Source organism: Acipenser ruthenus, chromosome 12 (genome assembly GCF_902713425.1).
Source record: "Acipenser ruthenus chromosome 12, fAciRut3.2 maternal haplotype, whole genome shotgun sequence".
Taxonomy (NCBI): domain Eukaryota; kingdom Metazoa; phylum Chordata; class Actinopteri; order Acipenseriformes; family Acipenseridae; genus Acipenser; species Acipenser ruthenus.
Window position 1 is genome coordinate 30,008,968 of NC_081200.1, and position 13,906 is coordinate 30,022,873.

A 13,906-nucleotide genomic window follows, 5' to 3' on the forward strand; every position below is an offset into this window, starting at 1 on the left:
GCTAATGAGCACAGCATAGTCCAGTGTTCTCTCATGACGTGTCTATTAAACTTAGAAAAGCACAGCCCAGATTACTGTTAACACTGCAGAACTGCGAACAGAATGTGTGAAGTATCGACTTGGGGTATATCAATGGAGTCCTGCAGAACAGATGCTGAATTTTGCATGTTATCAAATCAGGTAAAAATCGATTTTAATGAATAAAGACTTGGTTAATTCTTAAAAGATCAAGAAATAGACAACAAATTAGAATTACAACTTTATAGTTTCATCATAGTTGCTACGTCCCTACAGCATCAGGTCTCGCTTATATAAGTAGAATTCAAGTGGTGAGAGACGTGGTTGGTGTCAATAAATGATCCCACACAGTGTTTCCCAGCAATACTAGAAACACAAGAAACACATAAATATAGAATAACGTTGGCCAAGCATCATCTGTATCTCCTGAGTTGTATCTGACAATAATGAGTTGTATCTATCTTGCTCTTAATTGTATTATTACTCGTACTGTGATTCTTGAAATGTATTTTTGTTTACGACTGTATGTCGCCCTGGATAAGGGCGTCTGCTAAGAAATAAATAATAATAAAAAATAAAATCTGGCACTCTCCCAGCTATGGAGCTCACTATTAAAAAAAACAAGCTGAACAAACTACAGAAAAATACAAGCAAACTAATTCACAAACTCTTCACTAGTTCCCTGGCCTCCTTCTATCATAGATAGGCTGGAACGAGATCATGAAACTGGAGATCCCTCCAAAGCTCTAGCTACCCACCTTCTATTATTAGAACAACAGCGAACACTGCTTCCTCTTGGAGTATACTTCCTTTAATACCAGTGGGTATATGATCATTTCTACATTCAGAAGTGTCTCCAAACAAGAAAGAACACTACTTCAGAGACTTCAGAGAGCTTCTTTTCTTAAGTTATTCAAGTTCTGTTCTTTTGTTTGTTCTCTCTTTTTCAGTGTAAATTCTGCTCATTTTATTATTTATAGCGTCAGGTAAGACTGGTAGTCCTCAAATTATATTATTTAGCTCCTGATTTTTAAACGGTTGTTATTCTTAGAATTAATATTTAACGTTAAAAATATTCAGTGGATGTCTTCAAAAGGATGACAACATCAGTCTAAATATCTGATACATGCCTGCACTAATTAGACACACAACAAGTGAACTTACATAAGTTTACCCATTCATAAGAGAGGTTACACCAACTTAATTGCATGTATGTTTTACAATGTATGCATTCTTTTTTTGTCTTGTTTGTTTAATAAATCCTCAATACAGTTTCATTTAAGCCAAACAATTATAAAAATCTGTTCTTTTTTAAGTGAGGATTGCTGGAGATGAGAACTCTATTTGAGGGGTCTGTCTCATTACTTTATGTAGATGAGATGTCCCTTCAGCCTGCTGTTCATGGAGAAACAGCTTCAGAAAGAACTGTCGGCAAGGATTGATTCCGGGATGGTCATTTATTACCATAGTTGTTCTTTATGTGCTAACAATCCCCACAATGCACTGCTTTGTTTATGTTTACAGAAGCCATGTACTGGCTAGATAAGCGAAGTGAACTGAACGCTGCAATCGAGCTTGCTGTGGCTGTTCTGAAGATGTATACTTCAGTTTCTATTCCATGTTGTGTCTTTTCATAAACGGCTAGCCTGGGGAGCTGCTTTTTCAAATCGACAGGTGCTCTGCGTGTTTTGACACCAACATTGTGTTTGAATGGTAGCTTGACTCAGTCTGTGTGTTGGTGATGTGCATTCCAGCTATTAACATGTTGTAACATGGTTATGTATTTACAATTCTACCAAAATTAGAATTAGAATACCCGTCCAGTCTCAGGCATGAGATCTAATACTATCAGGCAATTCAACACAAAATGGCTTTGAGCCTTTAGGACAGATATTAGGATGCTTTGGCAACTGGATTTTTGTTTCACCAAAGATTAAGAACACACTCTCCTGTGACTCAGAAACCCAGTGCAGCAGTTAATTGCTGCTGATGGTGAATACGGAGCTGGGTCGATAAAGTTTCACATTTCTGCTGATTGTATTGCTTTTCCATTTGGTTTCCTGTTCAACGCCTATAGCAGGAAGGAGGCTTGAATAGAAAGGTTTATCATTTGGCATCTGATAAGCCATAACAATACAAACTTAAGATTGCAGTCGTGGGACCAACAGTAACCGTCTCCTTGGGCCTCAGCAACAACCAGCTGAACAAATATGGATACATTAGAACAACAAATATCAGACCCTAGTCTGCAGAGAATAAATAATAAATGTGTACAAAACTGTAACCATTTTAGGGTATTTTGAGTTTATCAAGAAGTTAAAAGGGATGAGTCAGAGTTTGATGTCTCTCTCTCTTTAATATATATATCTTCTCTCAAAATAACCTTGAGTTTATAGATTCTGAGTTGCTTTCTTTTTGGGCTTATATATAACATATATAATTGCTCCTGTATGATGTCAATGGCCCTAATGAATCACCTACAACATGCAGAATGCTACTAAGCCTGTAGCTCTCTTTTCCAATCCTCAGTGTTCTGTAAAATCCCAGCAAGAAAAGATAATTTGCAGATGTTTACAAGAGTTACGAACTGTTGTGTTTAATGTTTAATTAGCACTCTATTAGTTAGATCAGCCACCCCTATAGTGTTTACTGTGGCACCCTGAAAGAAATGTTGCTTCCAGCGAAAAAATTATGCAACCTTCCACAAACTTAAGAAAGGTGCCTTCCTGCGATTGCTGGAACATTACCCCACACCCAAGGTGAGCAAAGGGGAGCACGGCAAGCTCCAGGGATCATTTCAGGAACCAAAGTTCATGCTGTATTCACAGTAACATATTGTGGAGATACAGTAAACAATATAGAACATATAATTAAATGTATCCTATAAGTAAGCGAATTACAGTGTATACAGAAAAAATGGGGAATTGAAGAAAGGCACCAATGAGATAAGCTGTTCTTTGTGAGTGGCAGTGGTATGTATCAGACCACAATACCATGCTAGCCATGGGCAGTGTCATCCAGCTTTATAGAATGCAATAAAGCAATATTTAATTTATACAGGGGCAGTATCCCCAGCAAACTGTACTCTGTTAAGAAAATGAAAACATCACTCCCCACCTACTGGGACCTTCCAGTGCTGTGTGTAATGTCATTGTAATGACCATTACAGTGCCATTGTGTTACCATATAATTACACCAGGTATCAAAACGTTATTTTTTTTCTATAGAATATTGCATGATATTTTCTATATAAGAGCAGTAATTACCCAGTTATTACAAGATAATTATGTGGCTATGCATGCCCTGCCACAATTATGTTGTGTATTACTGTCATAGCTGAAGCATATCCATGGAACATATTTTTTCCTTGCCATTTGCTTTTTCAATGTTAATGAATCCTAATTAAAATGGCAATCAATGCTGTGTGATAATATTGCATTGGATCTCTCACTGTCAAACAGCTTTTTCTCCCTGGTCTCACAGGAGGACATCTCTGATCAGTCTCTGATCAGTAACATAGTCCAGGTAAATACAACTCCTTAATTCAGTTATTTCTGAACAGTTGTGCAGCATGTGCATTTTATAAATACTGCTCCCAATAACTTCATATGAATCACGTTCCATGGAATCCCATAGTTTTTTTTTTCTTTTTTTTTTATTATTGATCAAGCATCTCTAAATAAAATAAATAATAATAAGATTGGAAAGTTAGAATTTGTCTTTGAATTTGTTGCCGTTAAGATATTTATAATAGACCCCTATGTCTGTTTTGCCTTCCAGAAATATGATTCAGAATACGTAATTTAATCTACTTTTTTCTTTGGCTTCAGTAATGTGCAATTTAAAATAAGACTGGTGCTTACCAAGTTGATGTAACAAGATACAGATATGCTGGTATAGAGATCAGATATAAAACCTATAATTTATATGAATCCAAAACCTGTAAAGAAAATAAATAAATAAATCAATCAATCAATAAATAAATAAATAAATAAATAAATAAATAATAACTTCACAGCAATGGCAGGTATTTTTTAACTTTTATTAATCTAAATGGAAGATTCACTTTAAAACAAACAGCAGTCAATAATTTTAATACTAGCTTTATTATACAATGTACCGATACAAACAAAGAAAAATAAATCTAATGAAGTTACACTTTGAAAAACATCCAAAAACCACACTGCCCTTGATTATAATGTAATACTGGGCTGCAGTTGCAATCCAATCTGCAGTTGAAATAGTTTTATACAGAACATGATAAGTTTTCCTGTTAGATGTCACTACCAATTGAAAGCCTTTGTGGAGCTTAGCATTTCCTTCGCTTCAGCCAATATGATATTCTCAGAGATATCTTACCTGGTATTTGTTTTGACTTGTTCGTCAGGTATGTAACCCAATCTGCAGACTGCAATGCCCTTCAAATGTCTTACACCAAGTAAAATATCCCTGCTGTACAATCTTATGTCAATTATTATTCTTTATCAAACAGTCCATATTTATAACATACATAATATAGAAAATAGATACACCCAGAAACATAGAAGCACTAAGCTGTTTGTTTTCTAATAGGCATGCTGCTATCTTTAAACTGGACCTGCGACCAGAAATAAAAGCCTAGATCACATCATGACTCATTGAAGCTAAATGCAGAGTAGTGGATAAGCTGGGTAGTGATTGCTCAAATGTTTTTTTTTTATTATTAAAAAGATACCAGGGGCTCTAAAGGTATACAAATGCCATGATTTGAACTATATCTGTTGCTGATGGAAATTAAAAAGACTGATTTCAAGTGGGTAGGGTAGTGGAGTGCAAAGGGGCAAGGAATACTCAGATTGGTTAGCTTTCTTCCATGAACGGGACAGTTCTCCAGAGAGTGTATCTACTGTATGTCTGGAGCAGACTGTGAGCTCCTTACAGTGCAGTTCCTGAACAAGCATTAGCTGAAGGAGCTCATGTTATTATTCTTCAAGTGGGACAGCCCGCTTGTCAGTCCTTTCCAAAAACATGGCCCCCTTAAATTGGAAGTTTCTGGAGGTGACATTGGGTGACAGGATGATTTATATGGAAGCCTATTTCTCTACTATTAACTTGTTAATGCTACTAAAAAGATTAATCTATCTGATAACTGATGCGCTTGGCATCACCAGTTGCGGGGAATAGGTGTCCATTTTTTGACTGACTTGAAACCCAAAGCACCAGGATTTGGCAGCAAGTAACTGCAGATTAGCTCTTGACATACAAAGAGTAAGCCAACAAAGATCCTGTTAAATATTTACAGTGGTATGGTTCTACAAACAAACACATCTACATTTTGTCTTCAGAAATCTGAAATACTGTACACGATTTAATTCCTTTTTGTTTTTTCTTTGGAAAGATTTGTACTTTATCACTCTGTTAGTTTAGTTCAGACCATCAAACCTGCCACTTTAAATGGTCCACCACTGATTCTTTCACGCTTTTAATTTTTTTTACTTCCTGTTTGTGTCACATTTCACAAGCTCCCTGTACTGTATAAACCTTGATTATTGAGATTCAATAATGGTGGACAGAGAATGGACTAATCAACAGGAGACAGTTCTTGTCATTTTAATCGCCTCATTGCCTCCTGGTCGTTATTTGCTAATACGTTTACCACAGACTATAAATCTACTTTGCAATAAAAGCAATCATGCCAAAAATAAATAAAACACATTAACACATGCATTAGAAGAACAGTATTAAATCTACAGCAAATGCCAACAGCTTATTATTGGAGAATATTCCTTGCACCCTCCTTTCACGCCCCCCCCCCCCCCCCCCCCCCCGTGTGCACAGAAGAATAAAGTCTAGCCAAGGGCGGATCCATGTATTCTCTGCTGTCTCATTCAGCACAGTGCCCCTGGGAGGCCCTGTTGCTATGTTACAGTTAGGAGGGACAGAGTCACTGAAGGCTCCTGTGCATGGAAAGCAGTAGAGCAGGAGGAGTATATTTTACAGAGAGAGAGAGAGAGAGAGAGAGAGAGAGAGAGAGTGAGAGAGAGAGAGAGAGAGAGAGAGAGAGAGAGAAACTGCCACCCTCAAGTAGGAGAGCAGAGAAGGGAGGGCTCTATCCAGAGGTGTTGATGTACAGCTGACTCTGCAGGATGTAGTCGATGACTGGCTGGCTCAGGTAGTCCACTACATGCCCGTCTCCATGTTGCAAGGCCAGTCTGGGGGACGGAGGAGGAGGGACAGCTATGTTAGCAATATTATTTATTAAGGTGAATGAAACAGCCTTTTGGAATGTTCTTCAATGCGTGTTTATGCACTATGTGGCTGTGAGGAGCTTCCACTAGAATGCACTTCTGTTTGCTTCCCTGTGTGTCACACTGCTTTCCTGCTCATAGACACCGAATAAATAGGTGGTACAGTAAATACCATGATTTTTCACTATTTCATAATATGGGGAGAACTGCCTTACCTGAAACATATGTATCTGAAACTGTTCATTACATAAAATAATTCTTCCTCACTAAACAATGTTTATCATAGCACAGGAACTGTACAAATTTATAGGGTAAGGCATAGGAAAAATGCAAATGAAACGAGTTAAGACTTGTGTCTATTGCTGGAGCGATACAACATGATGATGGTGATAATTGTGTTATGTGTGTTTTTTTTTCAGGAGAATTTTCATTTCTAGATTTTAACTTACCTGCTCTTGGTAGAACTGACAATAGACATGGGATGATTCATGTCATCTTTAACAACAATGATGTTATCCTGAAGTCAGAAAAGAAAAATAACTATGTAAACAGCAAACAAATCAGCTTAAAAAACACAAAATATCTACACAGTAGACACAATTCCAGTTTATTCTGTTTTTCATCTGCAAATGAATCTATTGTAGCAGTTTTACAATCATTTTCATAATACTGGTAACCTGGACAGACAAACATTTACACTTCGATGAACAATAATTTGTACCCACCAGATTGTGGTAGTGCTACAAGCCCTTCATGGTTCACAAAGCAGGGAATACATAGTGTAGCTATTATCAAACACACATACTTAAAACTTGAAATACAGGTTCATTACACAGGGTCTATTTGAAAGACCTGACTGGGTCTATTGTTTAGGAATCAGGATCCTCATTTCCCAGTATGTTTATTCTATGTAGTGCTGAAATGTTATAAGCAGTATTTAGATCCACCACTACTTAGATCCTTAGATCATTGACCCCATTATGCCATCAGCAAAATCAATAGTAAACCCTTTGCTGGAAAGAAAAGCCTTGCCTTATCCTGAATATTGGGTGTATTCTGCATGTTAGCTGCCCTGGGTACCTCATTAGAACGTGCTGATGTTGTGTTAACCACATTTTTACATAACTGCGTATTCAGAACCAAGCATTAAAAAAAAAAAAAATTGCCTCCTGCAGTTTTGCAGTGACGGTCTGAATTGGTTACAATGGTATCAAAGTAACAGGACCAGAATGCAGGGGAACAGACAAGTGGAGCTGCAGAGGGATACTGGAGGTATCAAAAATACAGCAGTTGACCCCAGAAGGGAAGGGTCAGATGCCTTAAAAGATGAACTTATAAAACACATACTGCTTTAACACAATGTAAAGATTTGTCTTTAGAAGAGCTCCAGGCTACTACTCAATCCACACATTTTCTGGCATTGTCTTTTCAGGAATATTTCAGTTCCAGTTTTAGTTTAGTTTAACTTGATGTCTGTGCACAGCTAAGATTCTGAATGTATTGATGTGGGGGTGTAATTGAAGTGTTTGTAGGGATCTCTGTGTGGGCTGCACCCCCAGGATGCTCATTAAAAAGAAAGGTCTGCATCTTGGTAAGACTATCCTGGTAACATGGGCTTATCATAAATAATGAAAATGTAAAAAAACACTGGGAATATTTAGGTAATAGTTATTTGACTTTATACAGCTCCGGCCAAAGGTTTTGCATCACCCTATAGAATTAACAAATTTTGCTTCATAAAGTCGAATGAAACCTGCTGAATAAGGTTAAGTTAACATATTGAATTACATACTGCTTTGTAGTTTTCCATATACTTCACAAAAAACTGTGACATTTCGAAATCTAACATGAAATACTGTACTACTATTATGGCTTCTGGTAGACTTTTGCATATAATTTTGTAGTTTCTTTGATTACATGATGTTAAATAAAAGATCAAAATTATGTTTATATCGGGTTTTTTTTATGTTATTAAATGTTTCAATCCATCTAAATTCAAATAGTTGTTCCCTCTTAAGACATGACCATGGTAAATTTGCAGTTTCCCCATTCTTGTAATATTAAATTACTGCCTCACCATAACAATGCCTGAAGAGTCAGTTATGAGTGTGTTTAACTCACCTTGTACTTGCGAAGGACTGAGGAATGGTTCATGATTCTTTCTGTGTCCGCGTTGTCACGCGGTACCACCACAATCCCAAAATCCCCTACGATCACCTCCATCTAGGAAAAAAACATAATACAAATACGGTCTTGAAATGCCAACACTTTAAGTAGTAAATCTGAAGCATCTTATCCTTTTTTTAACATTATACAGCCTTTTGTTATACAGCCTTTGGTATATTATTGAGGAGGAGCGACTTAAAGTAACTCACGTCACTCTCTTTCCAGAGGCCGGGAATGCAGAAGGACTCCAGTAGGTCACTGCCACACAGCAGTAGGATGCGCAGCTCTGCGGACAACAGATTTGATCACACAGTTAGCATGTAAAATATAGGAGGGATGATATAGAATACATTCACACATCTCTGTAAAGGTTTTGCATTTAGGATAATACATTTTTCACTGTTAAAGTGTCATCCTGTGCATGTTACTTTTTATCTGTAACTTCAAAATGCTAAGGTTAAATATATTAGAAACTCTGAAGGCGGCACCAGCCAAAGTACTTGAGTTTGTATCATGCATTTCTGTAGTACCTTTAAAACCACCCACTGAAATGTTGTGTTTTCATTTTTAATTTTGCTTAAGTATGTACTTTTACATCAAAGTCATTTTTTTAAATAATTCAAATGAACACACTATTAATCGCAAATGTTTTTTGTTGAAATATACATTACTTTTTGAGCACTTTGAAATTCTACAGCTGCAAATAAGACACAATTAGTGCAGTAAATGAATGAACAGAAAACACTGGTTCTCACCAATCTCCTCGTATCTCATTGCTGTTCCCAGGTTTGCATTCTCATCTGCAACATCAGAAAGAAGATGCATCAGTAACATACCATTTTCTGTAGGGTGTCATGCAATTATTTGAAAGAGGAAAATTTCTATTTTGAGTTAAACAGGCACACCAGTATGACAACAGCCTCTCTGGGTATGCTAATTATACATAATTAGTCATTAGTAATGTTTTCCATTCAGAATAAACAGATAAAGCCAGGATTTTACAAAACACCTCATTAAAATATTGGTAGCTCTTTGTTAACAGCATTAAGGTGTTTTGAAATATTCCACTCCAAGTTATTTAGCAACATTTGTATATTTTAGTGTGTCATTTTTAGATATTTTAAAAATCAATTAAAACCACAACTTGAAAGCCAGCAGTTATTTAAAAAGCATACATTCTGGATTATTCACTACTCAGGTTTTTTTCTGCAGCCGTTAACATAGCGTGATGATTGTGATAAAGGCATTAGCCAAAACGATTGTGTGCTGTACTTGACTGCAATTATTATTTGCCATCTGGTTATGATAGTCTTCTGTCTCCCTGCTCATTTTAAGCAACCTACCTGTAGCATGCGGGTCTCTGCTGTGAACAAGCAAGGAACCTTTCCTTTAACAGCATCACTGACACTCAAATATTCATTATTACTTTGAAACTTGTGCAGGAATTTCCCATTTATAAAACTGAACGCAATGGAAAACAGTTAGAAAGATTATATATATATATATATATATATATATATATATATATATATATATATATATATATATATATATATATATATATATATATATATTTTCCCCAACATGTAGGAAATTTGGGACAGAAAGCATAAAATATATATTTCCCTTTTTTGACCATCATTAGTAAAGAAAATAATAATGTCAACCTCATTTGCTTGTCTAATCTAATGGCTGCTTTAACGTATATCAAATTGTGAGAAATGTAACATCATGCCAGATTAAAAGTGTGTCTTTTATTGCATTTCCATCTGTTTTTGTTGATTTTCATGTCAGCCAGACAATTCATGTCAGTGACCTTGCAGGGACTGGCAGTGTACTGTTGTTACAGCTAATGCAAAATAAATACAGGTACTCCTATGCACCAATGTGATTGTATCAATATAATCTTAAATGAACAACTTTACTAATATAGTCAAGTAGACAAATGTTTAGGATGATAAAGGCATTATTCTACTGCTTGACTTAGTTACTTATAAGATCTCATTATTATTTTAAAGTGTAAATACACACCCACTCGATATACCACAGGTGTCAGGGTCCAATATAAATCTGCTATATATTGAGGGCCGCAATATATCGAGAGACCCACAGAAAAACAAATAGGCTAACAAATACTGTACAACCACTCCCTCGTTTTATCGGGGGCGTCAGTGTCCAATATAAATCCTCTACGCAACCTGCTTTTTCTCATTTTTCGTATAAAACCATTTTGATTTGTATTGCGGAGGGTAATTGCTTCTCATCAAATGAAGTCTCCAATTAATCTTCCTCTCTTTTCTCAAATGCACAAACCCGCTGCATTGAAAGAATCCATTCCCAACAGGCTTGTTGCTAGGAAGCTGACGTCACTGTCTTGTGACTTTTGCTAGTGCATTGCTGCCACAAGTGAACACCTCGTTGGCTAAAATAAAAACTGCTTCAGCAGGTAGATATTTAATTTGCTTTGTGTTACTGTGCAATATGTGTGTATATGATAACAGTACGATATTAATGCTCCGTTTTTAATTGTTTTGTATATTTCTGTTTGTGGTGTGCAGTACGAAATACAACAAACCGTAATTCTAAGTGAAATTGCCTATGTATATTGCAGCTAAGGCATGCGCAGTTAGACTGTAAAAATGGGGAGCCAACTCCAGGACGTCAGTATAGCGAGGGGCAATATAACAAGGGGTGGGTGTATTTGAGTTGACCACAACCTTTTGTTTTAAAAAAATAGTTTGCTTTACTTACCCACAAAAGTGAAGCGATCAATGTGGGGGCGTACACAGCAGATCTTTCCCAGACTGTCGCTCACCTTCCCCAGAAGCTTAACTGGAAGAAGACAAAGCAAGGAATGAAAGTATTATGACATCAATGGACTTAATTACAATACTTAAAGACCCCAAACCTCAAAATTACAGTTCTTCCCAACAATATCAACCAGACATTGATGCCTGCTTGTCAGTTTAATTGCCTAATGAAAAAATGAACCACTTTAGATTTTTGTTTTGTTATTGAAGTGTTTCATGAAAAAAAAGCGTGATCCCTTTTCTGAAGCCATTTTCAAGCAAGTATATATGAAAAGTATGTTCATGTGACATTTAAAGTTTGACTTGCGGTGTTGAAGTGCTTTCTGATTTCCATGTTATGCATTAGCTGTAGTCCTTTTTTAAAAATGTAACATAATCTGTTACCACATTTCATTACCTGAAAAAGGAACCTTTACAGTTACAAGTTACTGTATAATGTAATCAGATTACAGTAATGCTTGACATGTAATGAGTTACTCCCCAACACTGACATTAACATGTAAAAAACAAATAAAAATCTGCGATTGCACTGTGTTTGCACTGCAGCCAATGTGTTTTAAACAACCCTTAATTGACACTTTATCAGCTCTCTCAGCAGGAAGCCAATCTGTCTGTGTGGCATTGCACTGTCACCAGACTTGACAGAGTAGTGGGTGTGACCCATATTAATAACATGGGATACTTCCAAAAAGAAGTACCGAAAAAGATAGGAAACAGGCACTTAAAATAGCAACAATTTCTCTAATAAAATAAAATACCAGGTGGAAAAGGAGAACGTGTGTGCTAGATATAACTCCATCCACATAATTCACTTTTGTCAGAGTAAAGACTTGGAGTGGCTTTGCAATTCATTCTTAACAAGTATTTCATCTGGTAATGTTCTCACTGAAATAAATTGCTTTTAAAATAGCTGTTTCTCTGACTCTTTCTATAATGTATAAGCTCTTAATAACTGACTGCTCTAAAGAAATCTTAGTTTTGGCTGAGATTAGGCTTCTGTCCAACATTCGGTCGGAGTACAAGATTTAACTTATTTTAACTATTAATATCGAACACAACAGGTATTGGGGGACAGTTAAGTGTCCATAACTAGAAGCAATGACACCTAACAAAAGAATAGTATCTGAACAGAGGGTTCTACTTTATTTTGTATATGACAATGTCCCCTCCAGAGAATGGATAGAACACAAGAGAAGGACTCACTTGCAGTGGGCTTGTTGTCTGTAATGTTGGTGTTCTGGTAGATGGGACGCGTCTGGTTCTGGGGCTGTCCAATCACTGGAGTTGTAGACGGGGAATTCACGTTTGAGAGAATGCAGCCCGTCACTCTCTAAGGGAAATGGAGATGAAAAGCGCAAAGAAGAGAAGAGACAGTTTGTGTAGTTAAGTATTCATTCAGCCTGTTGAGTTTTTGTGTAATTGTTAATAGTTTTTGTGTAATTGTTAATATAATTAGGAGCTTGCACACAAGGTGTTAAGTGATTCTTCTCAAGTGCTTTGGGGGAATGTTCCTCAATACGAAACAAACAGTGCTTCCAAGTATTTATTTATTTTTATCTGCAGTGTAATCTTTTACCTTTTACATAAACCATTTCAGCGCCTTTCTGCTGAATTAATTACTACAAATACTGTAATAACTGCATGTGGGCTGATCCCCTACATTCATTTCAACGTGCAATGCAAGTGCAATAACCCAAGAAAGGTGTTCTTATTAAACTTTCAATCTCAGGACTGCTTAGCTCTGGCTTCCATATAATGACACGATGTTGGAAAACTGTAACTAATAACAACCTTCAACATTGACACTAAGGCTGGTGACTATCGAGAGAAAAGGCTCCAGATCTATCGATAAGGCCTAGGAGACCCCTGGACTGGGCTTGAGGCCCTTTCATGCTGTTTTATAGTACAGCCTGTGTTCACACAAGAGCTATTCTGAAGCACCATATACATTTGTAATTCCAGTGACAGGCCTTCTTGTTAGTTTGAAAAAAGGGCAATTCAGAATGTCAGCAGATAGGAGAAATACAATGATAAATAGTCCTAGAGGCCTTTTTTTCAAAGATTAAATGGGTAATTTATCATACAAACTGAGTGATTTCTTGAATGAGACAGAACCACATAGCTTTACCCACCACAGTATTTTGTGTTAAGCTCCCCCTGCCTGGTGTTTGAAGCCAGACCAATTGAAATCAGGGCAGCCAGCCCTAAATAATCCTTTTTATTTTTTGATGACAATTTAAAAAGAACATAAATGTACACAATGTAAAAAAAAAAAAATTGTTACAAAAGGCAGATTAATGTTAGCCCACAGAAATGTATCAGTAGCTCAAGGTAAAGAAAAAGTAGCTTAGCACCCATAACTTGAAAACTTTACTAGAAACAGTAATCTAGCTTCTGTCATTGCTGGTAGAAAATACTGCAAGTAGAATCCTATGGACTTGACCTGCAGAATCCCAACCTCCTCCCTGCCTCTTGCTCTGACCTGATCTAAAATGTTTTACTTCTAAAATGCCAGCCATTATAATCCACAGCTAGCAACAGGCATTATTAAAGGACTGGGATGTCAATGCTGTGATACTGGGCCTTCCTGGAGACGAATGTTATGTCAGCTCAAAGGACGAAGGGTAGAAAAGTCTTCTGTTTTCCTCCTGGCCTATTGTACATTCACAATTAATTTGCACTCAG

The 13,906-nt window shown here is 36.6% G+C and overlaps 1 protein-coding gene across 1 annotated transcript in view; it reads right to left on the reverse strand.

The window, feature by feature from the left end:
• Positions 1-4,041: 4,041 nt before the first annotated feature.
• Positions 4,042-13,906, reverse strand: part of LOC117416851 (nicotinamide/nicotinic acid mononucleotide adenylyltransferase 2-like) — a 50,849-nt gene continuing 40,984 nt past the window's right edge. The window contains exons 5-11 of the mRNA XM_034028275.3: positions 12,425-12,551; positions 11,163-11,243; positions 9,167-9,211; positions 8,621-8,697; positions 8,367-8,468; positions 6,695-6,762; positions 4,042-6,209 (exon numbers count right to left, since the gene is read on the reverse strand). Of these exons, the coding sequence (XP_033884166.1) occupies positions 6,107-6,209; positions 6,695-6,762; positions 8,367-8,468; positions 8,621-8,697; positions 9,167-9,211; positions 11,163-11,243; positions 12,425-12,551 (603 nt within the window). The 3' untranslated portion in view covers positions 4,042-6,106. The remainder of the gene's footprint in view (positions 6,210-6,694; positions 6,763-8,366; positions 8,469-8,620; positions 8,698-9,166; positions 9,212-11,162; positions 11,244-12,424; positions 12,552-13,906) is intronic.